Here is a 23,649-nt window from a genome sequence, read left to right on the forward strand (position 1 = left end):
ATGAAGAAATTCACTTATACTTTATGAAGAGAAGGCGGCAATGCGTGTATGCAGAGGATAGCGGGAGTAGCGATAGTAGGTTGAGAAATGGCGAAAATGGAGGAATAGGCAAGATCGTGGGAAAAGCAATAGCAGAAAGGTATGAACGAATACGAGAATGGAGGTTCACCGCAGGGGCAAGAAGGCATCAACAAAGACCAGAAGATGTTCGGCACACCCATGCGCCATAGAAGAGCCGAATCCGAGGAGAGAACGGATTCTGGTTTGATCGTCGGTGGTCACATTGTGATGAGAGAGGAGAAGTGATTTCTTTCAAAAGGGTACTACCAGCCGTTGGACTGTGCCGCACACATCTCTAGGTGTGCATTGAGATGTGTGCGACACAGTTCAACCGTTGGATGCCCCCTGGCAGTACCCTGGGCGCTGACCTCCCTGGAGACGATCAGTGCAACTACCATGCAAAGTCACAGAAATCCAAATCTAAGACCCAAATTCAGGTTATACTGAATGTAGGTCAAGATGGAGTGACTGCATAAAGCACCTGAACAAATTCCAAAATACCACCAGTTGAAGAATAAAATCTTGGACCGTTGGAGAACCGATTTGGGCTACTAGTGATTCAGATGGCCACAGTAGTTTTATGTATTTAAACTATACTGCTATTATGGCATCATGGGCCTCATTCATGTCTGTATAAAAAATGGATGTTGAGAGTGGATAACTGGATTAAAGCCTTAACTTTAAGGAGTGAGAGTGGACTCTTTACAATTTCACTTGAGCAAAGGACAAGGACAGTAGCCGTTTCAACTGAAATGGTCCTTTAGTTTAAACCTTGTATTTTCATTTATGATTAGAGATGTAAATGGATCGTGTACGGATCAAATATATACAATATTATCCATGTTCATATCGGATTAGCTTCCAATTGAATTTGGATAGTTTTTGAATAATTTTTCGAATACAGATTCCCATAAGCGGATAAGAACATGAATCAAATACAGATTTTCGACACTCTGTTTACATCTTTAGTTATTTTGTGTTGAGAGGAGGAGAACTAGAAAGGATGGATACTGGACTAGGACTAATGTTGAAGGACTTAAGCCACTATCCACTGGGGTTAATGTTATAGGATCCTATTTGAAATATATTGATATCTTTGTGAATCTTTTTCTTTCATTTAATTTCTTGAGGCAGGAGGCCTCAAGGTAATTAATGAGATGAGGAGAGAGATAAACATAAAGGTGCCAATGTACCCTAGCCAGCGGCTACGAGAACCTTAGACAAATTTCCAGAGGGGGAGGGGGAGGGGGAGGGGGGGGGGGGAAAGACCAGCTACGTACTGCTATGCTTTCTTACCATTATAGTAGCATAAATGTACACAATTATACCTTACTAAGATCAACTGTACAATGCCCCCTCAAAGGCTCTAATTATACATCTGTCCTTTTGTAGACATAAGATTTGGTAAAATACAAAAAAATAGCTAGTTCTATAGCACTTAGACCAGCAAGAAGCCAGTAAAAGTAATCAAGATGAGCTCTATTAAGATTGTTTGAGAACCAACTGTCTCGGCCATCCCCACCAGTTACCTTCTCAATGCCAGAGACAAGAAAGCTGCTTAGAAAGCTTCCTACACCAAAGATGCTAAGATAAAATGCAAGACCCACACTTTTCAATCCATTTGGCATTTGGTCATAGAAAAACTCTTGAAGACCAACCATTGCAAGAGCTTCAGCAATTCCTAACAAGATATATTGAGGAACTAGCCACCAAACACTCATAGGAACTGTTGCTTCTGGTATATCCACTATCTTGGAATCAATGGCAACTTGAAGCCTTTCCCTCTCAACTAGTGCTGCTATAACCATGGAGATCAAAGATAAAATTATTCCAGTTCCTATCCTTTGAAGCGTTGTAATGCCGGAGTGTATATTGGTAAAAACTCGGGCGAATGGAATAAGGATACGATCATAGATCGGCATGAAAAGAATGATGGAGATGCTAATGAAGGTTTGAAGGGAGGCAGGTGGTATCTTGAACCCTGAAGACCCTATTGTTCTGTCCATGGTGGCTCCTTGTTTGGTGAAGAAAGTATAGTATTGTGCATCCACAATTGTATAGACTATACATGTAGCCCAAAAAGGAAATAACCTTAGTATTGCCTTTGCTTCTTCCACCTGACTAACACCAGAAACTACCCAACCTTCCTTGGAATCTTCTGATATAGTACTAGCTGCAGGTTCCTTGTCCAGAAACCTATAACATAAAGAGAGAAATGAAATAAATAAAGGCCTTGTGATTACTAATTGAAATTTCTCTAAGGACATCAATTGATGATCTCTCCCAGCTCAACTAGGCAAGCTGATTGCTTAGTATTGCAAGTCCACAAAAGAAGTAAAAGGGGGGGGGGGGGAATCTGATTTCAAGAACACTTGACAGTTAATAGTTAAATTTTGGAAAATGGGTTGTAACTTGTAAGCACATTGAAAGTTTTCCTTTAGGTGAAGATAGAATCTCTTCATCCCAAGTGATTTGGGACCTGGCTCCTGTCCAGCCGTGGCGGGAACTTGACGGTCTAGTGCTAGGAAACCACCCCAAAAACAGGGGGTGTGGTCATTTCACATGTGGGGCCCAGGTGGGACCCACCTGTGAAATGACCACCCCATCCCTGTTTTTGCTGTCGTTTCGCGGGGCTGGATTGGACGCTCCAGCTCCTGCCACAGCTGGATAGAATCCTTTTTCCGGTGATTTGATGCTTTGATTGGACGCTTGGAATAGTGAATGTCATCATTAACTCCCACTCCTATTGTCAAATGTCCGAAATGCCCTTTCTAAGTCCAATTATAGGACCAAATCCTGTGGTCCCATTAAAGTCACTAAAGACAAGCTTCCCCTCCCCAAACCCTTCATTTAGTGATATTAGAAAGTAACTTCCATCACATACCTGAATTGGTCAGTACCATGCAGGAGAAGAGTCTCCCCTTCTTCCTCATCAATGGCTATTGAAGGAGCGGTTCGCCAACTCCTTACTACTGCAACAAATGCTAATGCAATTCGTCCAAATTGATTATCGATATCGTCGTTGAAACTATGTCGATAAGTCTTGGTTCCAAGCAAGAAAATAGTAAGTGCAACTACCATGCAAACACATGGAATTCCAAATCCAAGACCCCAATTCAAGTTATCCTGAATGTAGGTTAAGATTGAATGAGTGCATAAAGCACCTGAACAAATTCCAAAATACCACCAATTGAAGAAAGAACTCTTGGACTTGCATTCCTCTGGATCTGTAACTTCAAATTGATCTGCACCAAAAGCTTGTGTGCATGGCTTGTGCATACCTTGTGCAAGTGCTACCAAATATAGAGAGCTGAAGAAGAAGATGATTTGGGACTGAGGTGGATGACAAGAGGTTGTGTTAATGCTGGTGTGGCAACTAGGTGGACTGAAAGAAGGAAGAACTGCTGATAGTGTTAACAACCCCAATCCCTACAAAACAGAAATTATGTGTATTCAGTGGGTAGTGTAGGACTTTTATCATCTATTATGACATTATGGGCCTTGCACTTTTATCCTTGGGTTATACCTGATCTAATCCAGGGTTTAAGGCCATATGTTTTGCCCAGCCCAGACTACAGGCCCAATATTTGGACTTAGGATTACCCATAATGAAGGCCGGGCCGGGCCGGGCCGCCAAAGTATGAGCCCATCAAGTTTGTATATGCCGATTATGGCTTGATGCTCTAACTTTTCAGAAGAGTTGTCTTTAACTCCATAAAAAGCGTATTCAGTGCACAAGGCTACAGGGTCATATGTACACAGCCTTACCCCCGCTTCATAGGGAGTTGATTCTCAACTCGAACTTACAACTACTGGGTCACAATGGAGCAAACTTATTGTTGCACTGAATCCTTATCACCCATTATTCCTTGTCATTAACTCATGAAATCAAGTGGAAATTTTATGAACCATTAGAACTGCAACATGGGTCCTCTTATAAATTTAAAATAAAAAATACAACGAATAAAAAAAAAATTAGGTGAGCACTTTATAGTTGAGATAGGTCACAAATTTGATGTGTATAGGGCATAACTTATCCAAGTGACCGGATTAGCGAGTAGCTACAATAACCCTTCCAATGGAAGAACCAACCTCCCACCTAGAGATTCCTTTCTAGGAGTACTTGATGGAGGACTTTTTGCTGTACCTTTCAGAGGACTTAGGACAAAAATATTAATTTCCATTAAAATAACTACAGCAATAACAAACAAAAAGTTTACTAATCTTTTTCTTTTTTTTATAGAAGGAAAAATATATTAAATTAAATCCCAGATAGGTCTAGATTGTTCCCATATAATAAAAAATGAAGACTGTTGGAAGACGCAAAAAATATCAATTTGTTAGTAAGATTTAAGATCCTAGAATTAAATCAAAAAGTTTACTAATCTCTCACTATTATTGGCAAAAGCAACCCAACTAGGGACCCACCAAATTCGTTTTTATGGGCAATTCTTCAATTGCTCTCACTTTTATTTTTTTCTTGATGTCCACCATCAATAGAGAATAGCTCCTTAGGCAAGAAAATGACATAAGAGTGACAAGGATTGAGAAGGCCACTAAAAAATAAAAGAGTGAAAGGAGTTGAGAAGTCTTAGAAAGAAAGAAAAAGGGCGGGTGGCCGGTGGGGGGCGGGACCTAGTGGTTTGTGCAGGTATGACCAATGGAAGGATGAGATTTCAGTCCTTCTTATATATAAATTAAAAGGGAAACCGTTATTTGAGCAAATAGCATAGAGGAATGCACCAATCAGGTGGGACGATATCCTATATAAAAAGGCAGTAAAATCATTTCATGAGAGGAGGAGAGAGATTGGGACCTGATTTGGAGAACCTTTTCTCTTGTTAAACACAATGGCAAAAAGATCCCCACAACAGTAGAGATTTCTACCAATACTCTCTCACATAATGAATCATGGATCCACATCAATTATCTCCTCAAAACAAAATGCCGACCCCTACTAAATGAAATCCTCTCTCACTAGCACTCTTATTGGTCCGGTTTTCTACTCTAGCATCATAGATAACCTTTGTCTAAAAACAATATGTGAATGAGCGGAAAAGGTTCTCTGAGCCACTGGAATAGGGTAAGCTACTCTCTCTTTCTCTTCTCTTCATATGTAATGACCTTGCTTTCCTCTTATGTACAATGTCATTTCAACGCATCTCATTGGTGAACTCTTCTATGTTGCTTGCTTAGAGAACTACCTTCTCCCATAAATGATATGCTTGGCCTGCAATAAATGTTGGGAAAGAGAAGACTACCTGGGTGCATGCGGTGTGCTGCCCCCTACACCCAGACACTGAGGCTTGCAAAATGAGTCGTACTCCTAACATTTTCTGTTTTTTCATAGAGATGTGATGTTCATTTCACGCATCCTTGTGTCTGGGCACAAGGGGCAGCGCATATTTTTCATCATTAAACTATTTTTTCTTTTAAAAAGAAAAACATCTTTTGGCTTAAAAATTGCTAGTGGATAGAGGGCGACCGGGTCTCCCGACATGCTTAATTTGCAAGCCACGCAACACATCACTAGATAGTTTTTTTTGTGTAATAACAGTAGATGATAGTAATATATTATTATAGTTGCACCACCACTTTCATTTTTTAAGAAATCAGAACCATAAACTGTTTTATTTATCAGCAACACCAATACAATCCTCATAAGTTGCATCATACATCAATTTGGGAATCTTCTAAATAACATTTCTATAGGTGTATTTATTTTTTATTTAAGTGAGGAGAAAAGAGTTAATTAAGAAAAGGTCCTAACAAAGATGGAGTTGGAATAATTACAAGATCCCTCACATTTTCAAAAACTTTGGTTATAATCAATAACATGGTCATAATTACAATTAGGTCCCTTTCTAGTGCATATCATAAGATAAGGCCATGTAACTTCTAAATTTCATAACAAGGATTTATGTAAGAACAAAGACAATGACCACATGTCTAATTAGTTAATAATTTGTTTTAGTTGGCAAAATAGTTATATTAAAAAAATATCTAACGGACAATATTAACTATCTATTAAAAAAACATTAAACTGAATATAATGTATACCCTTCCATGTAGTTATATTTTCAGATGTCCATTTCTTTTGATAAAGTAACACTTTTCTATTAAATTTTTGGGATAGGTTTCTTAAACGGCAGTGTAAGAAAGAATCTCCACGCTAAATCAACGAGGCATTGGAAAATGATATTATCCATATAGGGTCCACATAATTACAATAAGAGAGTATTTGTGTGAACCCCCCACTCTTTATTATGTGAACAGCGTATAAGAGAAACTATACAAGGACAGCTTACCAATCTTTTTCCCTAAAGTTTCCACCATTTTTAACTTCTTGTTTGACAATATTTGAAGGGGAAAAAAAATGCTAATTAGTCGCATGTTTCTTATACCCAGACACAGGAGCATACGAAAAGACTGTTCAATCCCAATAAAATAAAATAAAATCTCATCCAAACCAATGCTTTTGTGCGCACTCTCATTGACCCTCCACACTGGTGGGGGCTACACGACCCATTAGCATTATCTTGCCCTTGAAAGTTGACAAACAAGAGACTTTGGATCTCTTTATCTACAAAATTTCAGCCCATATGGCGGGCTCTAGGAAACTTGCCACAGAACCAGGGCTCCGATAGGCAAAATATATCAATATTTCAATCATGGAATACGGAAATGTCATCCTCCCATCGGTCATGGTATAAGAAGTTAGCCAAAAAAGGAAAGAGAAAGTGAGAGAGAGAGAGAGAAACGAACCAGAACATAGAGGAGAGTAGCTAAGAGGATAGTGCGATATCGGCCAAGATAAGCATCGGCAAGGAAAGCTCCAAAGAGAGGCAGCATGTAAGAAACCCCTGTCCAGGTGTTCACATTCACCGCCGCTGTTACCATCGATTGCTGAAGCGGTCCCGTCAGGTAGGTTATCAGGTTGGAACTAATCCCATTATACGAAAACCTCTCTGCGATCTCAACTCCTGCGAAAATCACAATCTCAATTTAAGCTTCCTTCCTTCCTTCCTTCCTTCCTTCCTTCCTAACTTCCAATTAATTATTAAACCTACACGGCCATGGCTGGTAGAATTGGGAGAAAATAAATCAAATCAGAACACATACCGATGATGAAAATAGCAGATCTCCATCTTCCAGTTTCCGATCTAATCGCCGGCCGGCCTTTGTAGTCGACGGAACCTTTAACGGTGTCGCTTAGTAGAGGAGAGTCGTCCATTGCTGACGAACTTTTAGAGTTCTAACCAAAACCCGCGCTAACAATGGCACGAGTCCCACAGAAAAACACCTTCGCTGGCGTTCAAATAGAGTTTTGGAAGGCCAGTTTAAATGAGACACGACTCCCATTATTTTAAGTGGGTTCCATATGAGAAATTAATTGCTTCTATTAAATAAATAAATAACTTAGGAAATAATCTTGGGAGAGAAAGGAAGGAAAACCCTCTCTTTCTTCGTTCTAGAGATTCTTACTTTCACACAAGTTATTGGCGCACTTAGCACCACATAGGAATAATTGGTCTTTCTTTTTTTTGGTAAAGCATAGGAATGATTGGTCAACAAACTTCATTACGGTTTACGATTTTTCTTTATTTTAATTTTTAAAGGAGAGATCATGATCATTGATTGTGTTAGAATCTTTCCAAAGAGACACCTAGGAATTTAAGGGTGTCAATGAGTCACCAGCAATCAAGTACTGAATCCGGATCCGGATCAAACATCCGGTTTCGATCCGGATCGAATTTAATATGGTTAAGTCCTAGACCTAAAAATATCTTTATAATTTAGTTTGGATCGGATTCGGATCTATCCCACCTATTCGACGGATCTATTTGGATCTGGACCGAATATCCACCTTAAAAATTAACATAAAACCTTAATATTTTATTAGGTTTAAAAGACTGTAATTGATGATTACGTGGTTAACATAACCCTTCAATTCTCACTTCTTTCTCTTTAGTTTTTACTGCTTCATCCTCTCTAGGGTAAGCAAACTGCAAACGAAGGATCTGCCGCAAACTAAGGGTATCAATTGAGTGGTTTCTTACAAGTTTCTTATGGAGATGCAAACATTGATTTGTCTTTTGAATATCAAAATCGAAAGAGAACAGAATGGCATAACCAAATTTGAATTGGATGTAGTAATCGGATGTAATAACCAGATAAGAACCGAATACAAGAACAGGGTTGTAATCAAATTTGAACCGGAACCGTCCAAGAACGGATAGAGTATTCAATTCTAGAACCGTTCCGGGACTTGGTCCGGATTTGGATCCCACTGCCACTATTTGGAATCAAACTAGATCTGAACCGAATACCCGGTTCCGTACCCAATTGACACCCTTACCTGCGATGAGGAGAAATGTTAATCATTTATAGACCATAGTTGGAAAATTAGGTTTTTGGATTCGATTCTTTTTTTTAGGAATATCTCATGATTTGGCCCTGTCAGTCAAGATAAGTCAAAATTTTTTAAATGCAATAAATATGTATAAATTAATGATAAATCAAAAAAATATGAAAAACGAGAAAAAAAAAAATCAAGGAATCACATTTAAAGTATTATGAATTTAAACCATTGAACAAGAGAAGGAAGACAAGGAGTTGACGGTTTCGTACTATTTTAAAATAAGAATGTACTATTTTATTTGCCTTAGTTTTTAAGTGAATCCACTTTATAGTTTTTTAAAAATCGACTAAACTCACGAAACCTATCATGACGCAAGTAAAAATACTGAGTCTTATTTACTCGAACAATTTATGATTGAGTATCATCGTTTTTTTACTTTAACCAATTTACTTGATTTTTTGACCAGGTTTTTCAAAATGAATACAGTAACAACATATTTAAAATGAAGAGAAAGAAAGGACGCATATTTAATGAGAGAGGGGGAGGAGAGGTGGGGTTGAGTAAGAGAGGGACGTACACACTAAAATTTGGGGAATGGTTTGCGGTCTAGTTACTTGAACTGCATCAGCATGGGACCAATAATAAGGACGTGAAGGGGTATCCAACAAGAGAAGTGGGGCACTCATGTTTCCCTCCTTTGTATGTAGACGTAGGGGAAGGTGACCAAACCGTGTTCTTTAATTTTCTTCTAGATTTAAAAATACTTATCTCAATCTTCTATGTTTTTCATTTTTTGTGTTGGACTTCAAGAGCAATTATTTCTTACGTTTTCTCAGTTTAGCTGTTGAGAATAGTAATGTTGAACGGCAGTTCTATAGCAAGTTGTTAAAGATTTCATGGGAAGTGAGAGAGAGAGAGAGAGAGAGAGAGAGAGAGAGAGAGAGTTTTGTATTGAATTGACTGATTGGCCAATACGTATCAATATCACTGAATAATGATGTACCGATACAGATAAATTGAATTAACTAAAAAATTATTTATTTCTGAAATTTATGCCCAATATAGACTGATCCTGATCCATATCCATATCACTTGAAAGAGTGCTTTGAGGAACATACTAAAATCTTATAGGGGTTTACGAACCCTAGAATAGTACAGTGAACCTTCACTGCAGGATGAAAATTAATGGCTTCTTGGGAAAATCCTCCCTCTCTAGAGATTCATACTTTCACACATAAGTTATTGGTGCACTACATATAAGAATAATTATTGGTCAAAAAACTTCATTAACGGTATACAATATTTCCTTTATCTTAATTTTAAAGGAGAGAGACACCAAACAAAAACAAAAACAAAAAATAAAAATTAAAGGAGAGATCTTGAGTGACTCATGACCATTGATTGATTAGGAATCTTTTCTGGGCTTGGACATAAAGACAGTTTTGTTTTCGATACGAGAGGAACTACCATGGTTAGAGGTATCGCTTTCGTACCGGCTGGTAATTGGTTAGTAATCGATATTTTGATACTGTGTCGATGTCGTATCAATGATATGGTATGAACAAGGGGTAAAACAATTAAAAATCCTATTTCTAAAGAGAAATCAGGGATATGAGTATTTGACCGAGCTATTTTGATACTATATCAATATCTTATCGGTTTTGCATGTTACCAATATTGACATCGTTGGCATTAAACCAATAATGGGCACTATAGACTGCCCATTTATGTTGGGTTGGCGCATTAAACCAATAATGAATTGAGTAGCAACATATTTTATGTGAAAGAGAAAAAAACGTAAAAAAAGAGAAGGAAAGGATCCACATATTTAATGAGAAAGGGGAAAGAAGAGATGGGGTTGAGTACGAGGGTAAGGTAGGGATCTTTATCCTCTCATGTTCCTTGTCTGGTACAGTTCGTTTGATTTCTCTCATGGGGGTAGAAATGACGATCTTAAGCTCTATGTCCGGGTGGGGTCGACCCCACTCTTATTAGAGGCACTAGGGAACTATATCAGGCAGAGAACCTAAGAAGATAATTTTCTGGTGAAGTAGACTCTAAAATCGTATACATCCTTTTTTCTATTTAGATTTGGGGGAAAGGTTTGCTGCCCAGTTACATGGCCTTTGCATCATCACGGGTCAAAACTGGGGATTGGGAAACTCGATCTGTTGTTTCCTATTCGTGTGGTCAGCGTGCAGCCTTACATAGGCAGGATGTGGACCCCACATGGACTCCACCCGGGTAGTGGGTATGACGGTTATTTCATCCCTACCTGTTTTAGGCTGCACACCGGCTGCACGAACAGGTGACAACAGAGGATCCAAATGGCAATAATAGGGGCATCCAACAGGAGGGGTGGGGCAGTCATTTACCCCTCCCATGTATGATGTATGTAGCTGTAGGAAACATGCTAGACCAAACAGTGTTCTTTTTTCCTTTAGATTTAAAAATACTTCTCCATCTTCTCTGCTTTTTTCCTTTGTGTTGGACTTGCAAGAACAATTATCTTCTATGGAGGTAATGTTGACGGCAGTTCTACAACAAGTTGTTCTAGAAAAGCAAGAGAGAGAGAGAGAGAGAGGGGGGGGGGGGGGGGGGTTGTGTTGGAAGTAACGAAACTTGTCTTAATGGTTTATAGAATTGACTTGTAGAAAATGATAGGAGCGTTCCATCACACTCTTTAATATCTGTGCATTTTTGTCACAATTAGGGGTGAAATAGGGATGGTTCGGTTGGGTTTTTTAAAACCCTAGTCTAATCTTCAGTCCTCCTAGCGCAATCTAAGTCCAATCCGTCCTTAGGTTGGATTGAGATATCTCAGTCTAGGTTCAATCCTATCGGGCTCAGCGCAACCTAGTCTTGATTGACCCTGATTTTTGTCATTTACATTATTCTATGCACTAAAAAAATGAGACGCATGTACTTGTGTATTGGTTTGTTTCATACTCAATTGATTATTAGACTTTTTTTTGGGTTACAAAAATTAGTCCAATCTTATAATTGTAAATATTTTTGTTTAATAGATAATTAGTCTTTTTTTGGTAAACCAACATATAATTAGATACTAATCACTAAGAAGAATGGAAAGATTGCAGATTGACTCGGCTTTATTTGACTTGAGATTGATATACACGGCCAAACAAGTCCCGATAAAAGGTCGGCAAAATGATCATAACCTAAAATACAATTGACCCCAAATATACAATTGTATCATATTACATAAGATTGCTATTTATGTCGTGTACAATGTGATATTAATACTATTGGATGGAATATTGAGGTTTTCCATTCAAGGTTTTCCATTCACTGTGAGGCTTTAGATGTCCGTGAGAGGGTATTTTGAGTAACATAATAAAATCATGTTTTCTAGGAGTTTATAAACCCTAGAATAATGTGGTGAACCTTCAGTGCGGGATGAAGAAAATTTGTTTTTTTACCCTTATCTATATTGATCCACTAATACGTGATGAACCATGAATCGGTATCAGTCTACCTCGAAACTGATATAAATCGATCGAATTAAATTAGAATCGATAGAGATGGATATCATACCTAATTTAAAAATTTTAAAACTTTGAGTTTAGCATTTTTGGTGTAAGCATAATATATATATATATTTTTTTGGTAAGGGTGTAAGCATACTATGAATGACCGAAAAAGGTTTTTTTTTGGGTTTTTATCAAATACCTCTCTCAAAATGCCCATTTGTCCAAATACACCTTTACAACTTTATAATTTACATGTGCCCCTTATTTTCAAAACATTATAACACTTTAGTCCAGTCCGTTGGTCTGGGACGTTAAATGTTAGTTCCAAGGAATCTAATGATCAAAATACCCTTATGATAAAAATCCACCAAAATTAAAGAGTAAAATAACCAAATTGCCCTCATCTTTCCCAAATCATTTAGGGTTTGAAACTAAAAATCAATTTGGAAAAAATTTAGGTTTGATCACTTTACTCTTTCTTAGTCACCTGCGTCCACAAATGAAGGATGCAGGAGCACTGCACATTGGATGTAATCAGATTTTGCTAGTTACACAGCCACTTTGGCTGAAAGGAAATCAATAACCCCTCTCTGTTCACTCTGAACTTCTGAAAATCCAACATGGAGAATCCTTTTTCATGTTTTAATTTCTTGCATATTGTTGCTTTACAATTTCTCCAGCTAAAACATGAAGGAAATTATAATCCTTCTTCTTCGTTTTTTTTTTTTTTTTCTCCTCTTTGAATCTGGTTGCCACAGTGCATTGCTCTGTGTTTGTAAAAAATAAACCAGATCTTTGATCTTCCCACCATAGTACAGTTTCGTAAGTCTTAGGTAGTTAAACTGCTTTGATTCGACACATTTCTAATTGCTTCCTAGTTATCACGAAAAAGAAGGTTTATCGATTCAACTATTTATCGAACTTATCCATCATTGTCCGAACAAATCACTACTCCTTCCTTTAACTCAGCAACTTTAGATCTCAATTAAGTAAAAGTAAGTAGTCAAATTACTTTTCTTTTGCTTCATTTACTTCTTAATTTTTTGTTTTTAGTTCTGTCGAATTCAGAGTGTCTGTTTTTTCATCATTTTTTTTCTTCCACTACTGCAAAACAGCTCAGATCTTCATAGTTTGTTCGGACCTGTGTTTTGCACTATCCTATTCTGAAAAGTAAAACTCGATTTAGGTCTTCACCTCCTTTATTTTCCTTCATCCATTCTTACTTCCCTTCTCCTCCTTTGGTTACGTTTGGTTGAAAATTTTTTGCAAGAAAAATTGTTTTATTGGATGATTTTATGTTTTATTTATGCGATTTTCTTTGGAAGATGAAGGTAATTTGATCACTTTACCTTTTAATTTTGGTGGGGTTTTATCTTAAGGGCATTTGGTCATTAGATTCCCTGAAACTAATGTCTAACGTCTCAAACCAACAGACTAGACTAAAGTGTTACAATGTTTGGCATTTTGATCATTAGATTCCATGAAACTAACGTTTAACGTCTCAGACTAACGGACTGCTAAGGGAGAAAGCTAAAGCAAGCCCGCAATCTACAATTAGGGGGGGACGGAGGGGAGAGAGGGGTTCCTTTTTGGCACAATATGCAATTCAAGAGAGTCGATCCCTTGACATCTTGGGGGACATGCACTCAACTTGCGATGCCTCCAACCAACCGAGCTAGCAATTGTTTGCATTCAGTTTGTACAAGATAAATTCATTTTCCATCTTTATCAAAACAAGGCACCAGTAGAGTTCACGATCACTTGCTATTTTCTAGTGGAATTCTAGAAATTACTGTCGATTAACTAAGGCTGTGTTTGGTATGCATTTTTGAGATGCATTTCAGGTCAATTTTGCATTCTTGATTGATAAAAATAATTGTTTTTATCGTCTAAACTGCATCTCTATTCCCTTGTTTTGATGAGAGAAAAACACATGGGAGTGTTGGAAAATTACTTAACATATTATAATGTATTTATCATAGGATATTCCTCAGACTCAAAAAAACACTTTACCCAAAATTTTAGGGAGAAAGTTCTCTATCCGAGAGTGTGACCTACGCCAGTACTCCCATGAGTCTATCTCTCTCCTCCCCATATAAAAAGACACATTTGTCCCATTGTTTTGAGGAGGAGAGAAATATAGACACATGGGAATACTGGCGAAATTCAGATCTGCTACCCTCATGGGGACGGGTGGGGATAGATCTGAACCTTCCATTGGGGAGTGAGACCCACCTCTATAGTGTGGACCCCATATCTCATGGACGGGTCAAATCAATCCCCATCCGTCCCCATGTAGGTAGCTGATCTGAATTTGTACTAATATCGACCACACTCTTGACAAAAAACTACTTCCCAAAATTTTATTAGAAGAAATGGGCACAAAGGAACAAGTCGTGCCAACAATGGAGGAAGATTTATGAATAAAGTCATGTACGCTTAATACATCAGTAGCGTCACATAGCTTCTTTTTAAATGAAAACACGCTAAGTGCCATTGACAATAAGTGGATTGAAGTTTACGGTTGCGTGAGTCTATAAATAATGTAATTAGGTTATACGTTTTAATCAAATCTACAAAATTCAAAAATAAACCCAATAGGATTGTTTTCCATCCAATTCCCTCATCCCTGACGTAGTTTTCTCCCATGGTGGGAGAATTAGCTGAAATAGTCAAATGTTCCCTTCAAAGAATCCCTTATAATAAATCTATAGTGGGAACCACTCGCCAATGTCGCCATTAAGAAATTTGAGATGCCTCCCTCATATATCAAATCATCTACAGTTCAGGGCTTTTGCAAGTGCAACCAATAATTGTCCATTGTCATATTTATATTTATTTAGTGAAGATTGAGGAATTTTTGTAAGAGTATTGTTAGGGTTATTATACGTTAAAGGCAGAAAAAATAGTCTCACATCGGATATAAATGAGAATGTAAGGGATTTATAGGTATTTAGACACCTCCTTCTTAACGTCTAAATTTTGAAAATGAGTTCTACTCAAATCTAGGCCTATAAACGGATCGGATTTGGCTCGGATGCAATCAGATTCGGATATTTCTTGATCGAATACGGATACCTCTAAACGGATTCGGATGCAGATCGAATTCGAATTTTCGGCCATCCGTTTACACCTCTGCCTTGTGTAACCCGAACCTTCCTCCCCCCAGTGGATTCAAGTCACTCTCAATCCATAGTTTTAGATCATGATTCTCTTTTTCTCATATTCTAGAACCTGTTGAATCTTAATTAAGTATTCGGATTCAGATTTTTATCGAAGTATTCGGATTTTTGTCCGGATATCTCTAAACGAATACAGATGCGGATCGAATTCGGATTTTTGATTACCTATTTACAGCCCTACCCAAATCCCTAACAAGTGGTGTTAGAACGAAGGTTCTGGTAAAGACAAACTTGGGTTAATGCTGTCCTCACACCTTTCTCAGATTACATTATAGAGAAAGGATCAACCCACTACTCCCAGTGACGAAATACAAGACATCGTACCCCCAACATGGATTCCATAGAAAAGCAACTATCCCACATCAAATGTGAAGACTTCTAAAGATTTGGGTAACTGATTCCCAACAAAAATAATCAAAGTTGAGTTCTCACATAATGGAATTTTTGCAAATTGATTTTCCATTTCAACTCATTTTTAGGGTTCTTGATGTATCAGCCAAACACAAAATTGTACTGGAAGTGAAAAGAAAAAGTTCAGACAGTGTGAGGACTAGACCTAGCCCACTTATGAATGACTGTTAAAAGCTCAACCAGAACAGGGGCAAGCCTTGCAATTCACAGAATTTAATGGATTTTCCTTTTTTTTTCTCTCCCCTATACTTTCTCAAATGGTGATATTAACATTAAATGTACACATCTGATACTACTAATTAAGAACAACTATACTAGGATAAATGTCCCTTCAAAGGGCTCATAGGCTTAAATTCTGCTTGCCCTGTTGTAGACATAAGATTTGGCAAAATACAAATAAACAACCAACCCTACACCACATAGACCAGCAAGAAGCCAATAAAAGTAATCAAGGTGACCTCTATTAAGATTGTTTGAAAACCAACTATCCTTACCATCCCCACCAGTTACCTTCTCAATTGCAGAGACAAGGAAGCTACTTAAAAAGCTTCCTACACCAAAAATGCTGAGATAAAGGGCAAGACCAACACTCCTCAACCCATCAGGCATCTCATCATAGAAAAATTCTTGTAGACCAACCATGGTGAAGGCGTCAGCAATTCCAAAAAAGATATATTGAGGAACCAACCACCAAATACTCATAGGAACTATTGCTTTTGGTATATCCACTATCTTGTAATCAATAGCAGTTTGAAGTCTTTTCTTCTCAACTATTGCTGCTACCGCCATAGAGATTATAGAGAAAACCATTCCAATTCCTATTCTTTGAAGCAATGTAATGCCAGAATGTTTTCGAGTAAGAGATCGCACGATTGGAATGAGGACATGAACATAGATGGGTATGAAAAGAACAACTGAAAGGCTAATGAAGGTTTGAAGAGAACCAGGTGGTATTTGGAAATTTGAACCTATTTTTCTGTCCATGGTAGCTCCTTGCTTGGTGAAGAAAGTAGAGGTTTGTGAATACAAAATTGCATATACCAAACATGTAGCCCATATTGGAACCAATCTTAGTAATGCCTTTGCTTCTTCCACTTGATTAACACTGCACACTTGCCAACCTTTCTTGCAATCTTCAGATGTAGCAACCAATGCCTTGTCAAGAAACCTGTAACATAAGAGAAGAAAATAATAGGCACAGGGCATTTGATTAAATTTGGATCTAGAGTTAACATGAAACCAATCTAGACTATATCCTAGGGAAAAATATCTCATGTGATGCCCTGATCGGTACAGTTCCCCTAGTGCCTCTAACAAAAGCGAGGTGGACTCCACCCAGGCAGAGTGTTCGGTCAGGGGTGGAATGCTCATTGCCCCACTTGTTAGGGAACCACAGGAACTGTACTGGACAAGGAATTGCAAGGGATAAAGATCTTATGTCGTAGACACCCACACTGTCAAATTTGCTGCATCACTCTTCCACAAGGAAAAATTTAGTGTCAATTTATAAATGTTCTCTAAACTTGTTGGTGTAGAAAAAAAAATTTGTCAAAAGGAAAATAATATTTTGGAGAAAAGATCCCCACGATGCCAATGTCCCAACCCCACACCCCCTTCGAAATCTCCAAGACAAACCCCTATTTTAAGGTTTCTCATAATTACCTCCCTTCAATGCCCGAAACTGCACCCAGGTACTTGTTGTAATATTAGCCTATTAGGGAACCTTCTCCATGATATTTTAAACTTTAAGAGCAAACCTTTCCAGCAGGAGTGGTTTCCATAAGCTTATCATACGGCCCAATCAAATTTGGAGGTCCTCTAGATGGCTAACCCCGGTTCCCCTTAACAGTTTCCAAACACTAAATTATAGAATTAAATTGAAGGTCCCCATTTAATTAGCAATCACTAAGGCTACGTTTGGTTAGAAAAGAATTGAAGTAAAATTAGAAACATTAAAAAAATTAATAAATTTTTAGTATGATTTTGACTAATTAGATATGCAATTATGCTAAGTTTTAATTTACTTTTCGATCAAAACTATAATGGATTTTTTTAATCTACTATCATCTCTATGTTGTGGTTCCAACTCTAGACTCTTATACATATAATTTTACAAAAAAATTATTTCCATCCAATCACCCCAATAATTAAAAATTGCATTTTGTCAATTGTCACCAAATAGGTGAACCAACAAGTTAAAACTGTACTTTTTTGTCTTTTTCTTATTCCAAAAGTTGTTTAATACAGAGGTGAAAAAGAATTTTCAAAAATTTGATAGTCATTTATTATAGATTCTATTTGAAAACCCATTTTTACTTCTACATTAAATACTAATTAAATAATTATTAAACATACAACGAGCAAAAAAAGTAAGATTACAATCCTATTATAACCAAGGTTGATTATAATAAGATCATTGCCAAAAAAAAAAAAGAGGTTGATTGTAACAAGATATTTTCATAAATAAAAAATCTCATTTATAATTTCATTGCATTCATTTGTCTTTTTTCCAATACATCCAAATTTGATTGCGCCCTGTAGGATAAAAAAGTTTCTTGACAATGAACCTCTGAAATAAGGGACAGGACCATGCGGTGCATTGATGTTGGTGGGGGTAGGTTAGATATATATAGTAGGGAAGCAGTTTTCTGTACGGGAGTGTGGTCTACACCAGCACTTCCATGTGTCTATCTCTCTCATCCTTAAAACAAAGGGGCAGAAATGTCTTTTCACATGGGGAGGAGAGAGATAAATTCATGGGAGTGCTGGCGTAGGCCACACTTCCGGACAGAGAACTTTTTCCCACCCTTTATTTAGTGAAAGGGTTTTCTTTTCCTTCACTATGCCTAGTCAAGTATAATGCGTCAGTATTTGTCAAACGGCAGTGCATGGATTAGTCCAAATAATAGAAAACCAGACAAACATCTCATTGGTGCAATTTCAGCTTAAAATAAAAAGAGCAAATAACTAAAAGGGAAAAAAACTTTGATAAGGAGTGTGGCTTACGCCAGCACTCCCATGAATCTGTCTCTCTCTTCATCATATGAAAAGACATCTCTGCCCCCTTGTTTTGAGGAGGAGAGAGACAGACTCATGGGAGTGCTGGTGTAGGCCACACTCCCATACAGAAAACTACTTCAAGAGGAGAGAGATAGACTCATGGGAGTGTTGGCGTAGGCCACACTCCTGGACAGAGATCTTTTTCCCTTTTACGAAATACTTTGAATGAGAGATTGAACAACTTTCCTTGCTTATTTTGGAGTAAAATTTGGCCACCGAGAGATATGTGGGGTCCTGCCTAAATGAACCCTTAAGGCATACTCAGTGCGGAGTCCGCGGAAAGTCACAAAGAGATTGTTTTCAGACTCGAACCCGTGACCACTTGATCACAATGGAGGAACCTTACCGTTGCACCAAGGCCCGCCCTTCCTAAAAGGACTCTTAACGAAATGATAAGTAAATTAAGAGCTTTCAAATCTTACCTGAATTGGCTAGTACCAGCATGTAGGAGAACAATACTCTTTCCCTGTTCCTCATCATCAACAGCACTGGCTACACATACTGGGGGAGGAGGAGGACTGGCTCTCCAATTCCTCACAGCTGCAACAAACACTCTTCCAATTCTTCCAAATGGATTATCATTATCATCTCTGAAACTACTGTAACGATAAGTCTTAGTTCCACGCAAGAACACAACAAGTGCAGCTACCATACAAACACATGGAATTCCAAATCCAAGACCCCAACTCATATTATCTTGAATGTAGTTTAAGATCACATGTGTACACACCATACCACTACACATTCCGAAATACCACCAGTTAAAGAAAGAGCTCTTGGACTTATTTTCTTCTTGATTTGTTCCATCAAATTGATCTCCACCAAAAGCTTGTACACATGGTTTGTGACCACCTTGTGCTAGTGCAACCAAATATAGAGAACAGAAAAAGAAGATGATTTGAAACTGAGGTGGATGACAAGAGGTTGTGTTACTGCTGTGGTGACAATTAGTTGGATTGAAAGGAGGAAGCACTGCTGATAATGTTAACAACCCCAATCCCTACAAGAAAGTACATTTCATTGGCATTGAATCGGTCATTATCGGTATATACATCGTGATCGATATTGATACATGACTAATATGGATGTATTATGCATCGGGATCCTCTACTGCAGAGCTGCCCCTACTGCCGTGTGCACCCCAGACACAACAAGGTGGCGAAAGTGGGAGTAAGGCGGTCTTTACCGCCTTGCAATGTCTGGAGCGCACGGTAGTAGGGGCAGCTCGGTAGTAGAGGACCCCGACGCATAATAAGAACAATATGATATTTTTAGGAGTTCTAGCTATGGTTTTAAGAATTAATTGGCATCGGATCGATCATTATCGGTATTCATCATGACCGGTATCGATACATGACAATATGGTTGAAATTGAATTAGAACTTCGATAAAGCAACTTATTCTGATGTATATAAGAATAGTTACCTAATAGTCAAAATTGTAAATTGAGATTTTTATTGATTTGTAAATTAAAAATACAAGAGAAAAATATACGATAGCCATATAGTTGAGATAGACATAGAGCTTATAAAAGCCAAGTAAAAATTAATTACGATTTATAAATTTCACTTTTTATTCTATAGACTTTTCCACATCAATAATTAATTGAGGGGTTGGGATGGTGTCCTACCTTGATAGGTGTACTTTTCATCCACCTTTGGTGTAGGAAAATAAATTACACTGTCACCTCTTGATTTTCAAATGAAACTCAAATCACCCCCTGTTTTTTAAAATACTCAAATCACCCCTTGTATTAGACCCCAATATAACAAATTAGTCTTTATCGTTAGTTTTATGATGTTAAGTGATATCAGCTAGTTAAATAAATTTAAATCCTTAAACTACCATTGACATCGAAACATATTTATAATTATTGATTTAATAGGAGGTAGGATTGTATTTTTGCACTCTTGTGTCTAAGGCCTCTAGGCATAAAAGCCAAGTGATTAAATAGTTTTTTTTTTTCTATTATTATTATTATTAAAAAAGAACGTTACTTGATAGTGTGCGACGCAAGATCTATATGCCCTCATTTAGGATTACAAGAAATGACCACTTAACCCCAAGAAAAGGTCAAAAATCTCTGAAATTATGATTACCAATAGAGATTTTTTTTTTTAAATGTAATAGAAGATATTTGGTTTCTTTTTGTCTTTAAAAATGTGAAGACCAACAAAAAAGCAGATAGCATATACTAAAAACAGACGCACAAAAGAAAATTTAATAGCCTCTCATTGTCGTTGACACAAAAGCTTCTAAACAGGGACCACTTAGTTTGACGTTGCCATCCTCAAGGAAAAGGCTTCTTTTAAGCCCAAAAACATCACATAAGACCGAAAGAGATGGGAAAGAGTGGCACAAAAAATACAAGGGAAAAAGATGAAAGTTTTTGTGGTGGGCAAGGCAACTAATAGATATTTTATTTTATTTTATTTTATTTATTTATTTGGAATTGAAGAACTTTAATAGAGGGTGGGTAGGAAATGGAAATAGACCCCCAAGGTGGTTTGAATTGATGACCTTTTATTTGAGGAATTGATCTTTTACCAACTAAGCTGACCCCTTGAGATAAACTAACAAATAAATTTGATCGAGGCTCATGTTCACGAGAGTACATTCATTGGTCACAACAGAATCCACTCCATATGAATCCCACATGGTGGATTCCATCAAACAGCTATCAATCGTTCTCATACGTTCACGTATGGTGACTGTAAACCTGACTGGATGGATGTATCTATTTTCCCACATAAAAGAGTAATATTATGATTCTGACCATTGGATATTAAGGAGAAGGTCCAAAATCAGGAATACATCAAATTTCAGTTTAGGTGCGATTAAAATTTGCGAAATATATAACCTCCTTGTTTTTTCACATCATCCATGACGTCATGGATGGGAATGTATCCTCCGAGAGAGCATGGTGTTCAGAATTTAGTTTGGGAAGAGGAATGCCATCCGGTCACATAGCGCGGCATGTACCTTCGCTCAGACACAGTTGTGCATGAAATGATCGACATGCTCCTGGTAAACGCCATGCTGTGCTACCGGATGTCGTAAGAAATTTACCAACATAGAGCAGAGAGGGAGAGAAACTAACCAAAACATAGAGAAGAGAAGCGAAGAGGATAGTCCGATATCGCCCAAGATAAGCATCCGCAACAAAAGCTCCCAAGAGAGGGAGCATGGCTGCCACACCTGACCAAGTGTTCACGTTCACGGCGGCAGTCACCGTTGACTGCTGCAGCGGCCCGGTCAGGTAGGTTATCAGGTTGGAAGCAATCCCATAATAAGAAAACCTCTCTGCTATCTCCACTCCTGCAACCATTTTTTTGTTTTTTCAAAATCATTGAAAGAATTGATCAAGAAAACCAAATTAAAAACACCTCCAAGGTTTGTAATACTAATTACCAATGATGAAAATAGCAGATCTCCATTTTCCGGTTTCGGATCGAATCGCCGGGCTGCCTTTGTAATCGACGGCACCTTTAACGGTGTCACTCAATAAGGGAGCATCCATAGCTGATGAAGCTGCTGCAGAACTTTCTACTTACCCTCAAATCCCTCGGCTTTATATTTTCAGTTAAGGAACTTCCACTGGCATTAAAAATATTGGAATTGGTATTGTATTAATTTTATTTTTTTTTAACGTGGAACCCTCTAACTTGTCTGATTTTACGATTCAAGCCAAGGGTTAACCCCGGTTACACGAATCCACCCTCATACACTTGTGTAACAGGAGATCGTGGAGGCCCGATCTGGGGACCTCATGACATTGCACTGCTTCCTTTACCAACCGAGTTATTATTATAATACTCTTCCATGAAGTTTGTTGTGATGCTAACAGAATTATTTGTGTGACTCCCACAAGTGGTATTGTTGGTTTGTTGAGACTTGAGACAAAAAATATCTATTATAGATTATAATCTTCTAACTTAATATAATTCTTTTCTTATTCCCAAAAAAAATATGTATCATGGCTAATTATTAGTTGTCTGTGGGGGACCCGGTTCCTGTACAACATCCTGCCCGGGCTGCATGTGCAGTGCTAAACACACCGAGGCGTGAAGAGACAGCCTTACCACTGCTCAAGCGCCTTGGCCGAGCAGGGGTGAGGCGGTCTTTTCACACCTTGTTGTGTCTGACATTGCATGTGCAGCTTGGGCAGGGTGCTATACAGGATCCTTTTGGGTCTGTGGGCCTTTGAGGCCTAAGCAAAAAAATAATTGTAATAATATATCTGAAATGAGGTCCACCCAGTTGCATGGTGAGACTGATAGAGCATTACTGTTCACATCCGGGCATTCAACACTAGACTCCAAGCTGGTCTATCTTTTAAAGGTTTACGGTAGTCATCAAAAGAAACTCACCTCCATGGGATACTACGCTTGGATTTGTGGTAACCCCTATTTTTTTTTTTTTTTCTTGATAAATAAAAATTTATTTACAATAGGCACATCGGAAAATAATCCACTCCAATTCCCTAAAATTGTGCACTGTGACAGTTCGGGGTAGAACTATCAACATGTGGCATCTCAAAATCCAACGGTACCGAGCTCAACAGAAAAAAAAAAAAGAGAATAAAAATGGAAGTCAATGAAGACCGTTGGATGTCTAAGCTGCCACGTGTCAAAATCTCCACACAAACTGCCGCACTGCACAATTTAGGGAATTGGAGAAGATTAAAGCATAGCCTACATTTCAGAGGTTACACAATTCTTGGAGCCAAGGAATGGAAATAGGTCAGATTGTCAGACACGTAAGCAACATGGCTTTCCTAGTTAGAGAATCAGCAATGTTATTATTCTCTCTATAAATATGATAAACATTACAATCCAGAAAATAAGTAAAATGGTGGTGTATATCCTAGATGATATGAGTGACCTGGATGAGTCCTTGAGAAGATTAGCAAGTTCCAAATTATCAGTCTCTACTTGTATCTTGTCAAAGCAATCCCCTATAGTGTGTAGGAGACCATTGTGGATAACCCTTCAACTGCTTTTTATTTTTTCGAGCTACCAAGGGAGGGCATGTTAAGATTCTCTCTCTATCTCTCTTCTTCTCACGTGAAATGATTCTGTTG

At 37.9% G+C, this 23,649-nt stretch overlaps 2 protein-coding genes across 2 annotated transcripts; both read right to left on the reverse strand.

Moving 5' to 3' along the window:
• Positions 1–1,341: 1,341 nt before the first annotated feature.
• Positions 1,342–7,301, reverse strand: LOC122661572 (protein NRT1/ PTR FAMILY 5.10-like). Its single transcript, XM_043857010.1, has 4 exons — positions 7,183–7,301; positions 6,826–7,043; positions 2,945–3,489; positions 1,342–2,256 (listed from the first exon to the last, which is right to left on the reverse strand). The coding sequence occupies exons 1-4, from the start codon at positions 7,292–7,294 to the stop codon at positions 1,431–1,433; spliced, it is 1,701 nt and encodes a 566-aa protein (XP_043712945.1). The 5' UTR covers positions 7,295–7,301; the 3' UTR covers positions 1,342–1,430.
• Positions 7,302–15,755: 8,454 nt separating this feature from the next.
• LOC122661571 (protein NRT1/ PTR FAMILY 5.10-like) lies at positions 15,756–22,117 on the reverse strand. The gene is made up of 4 exons (XM_043857009.1): positions 21,978–22,117; positions 21,667–21,884; positions 18,989–19,566; positions 15,756–16,674 (listed from the first exon to the last, which is right to left on the reverse strand). The coding sequence occupies exons 1-4, from the start codon at positions 22,084–22,086 to the stop codon at positions 15,855–15,857; spliced, it is 1,725 nt and encodes a 574-aa protein (XP_043712944.1). The 5' UTR covers positions 22,087–22,117; the 3' UTR covers positions 15,756–15,854.
• Positions 22,118–23,649: the final 1,532 nt, after the last annotated feature.

The sequence above is a fragment of the Telopea speciosissima genome, chromosome 5 (genome assembly GCF_018873765.1).
Source record: "Telopea speciosissima isolate NSW1024214 ecotype Mountain lineage chromosome 5, Tspe_v1, whole genome shotgun sequence".
NCBI lineage: Eukaryota > Viridiplantae > Streptophyta > Magnoliopsida > Proteales > Proteaceae > Telopea > Telopea speciosissima.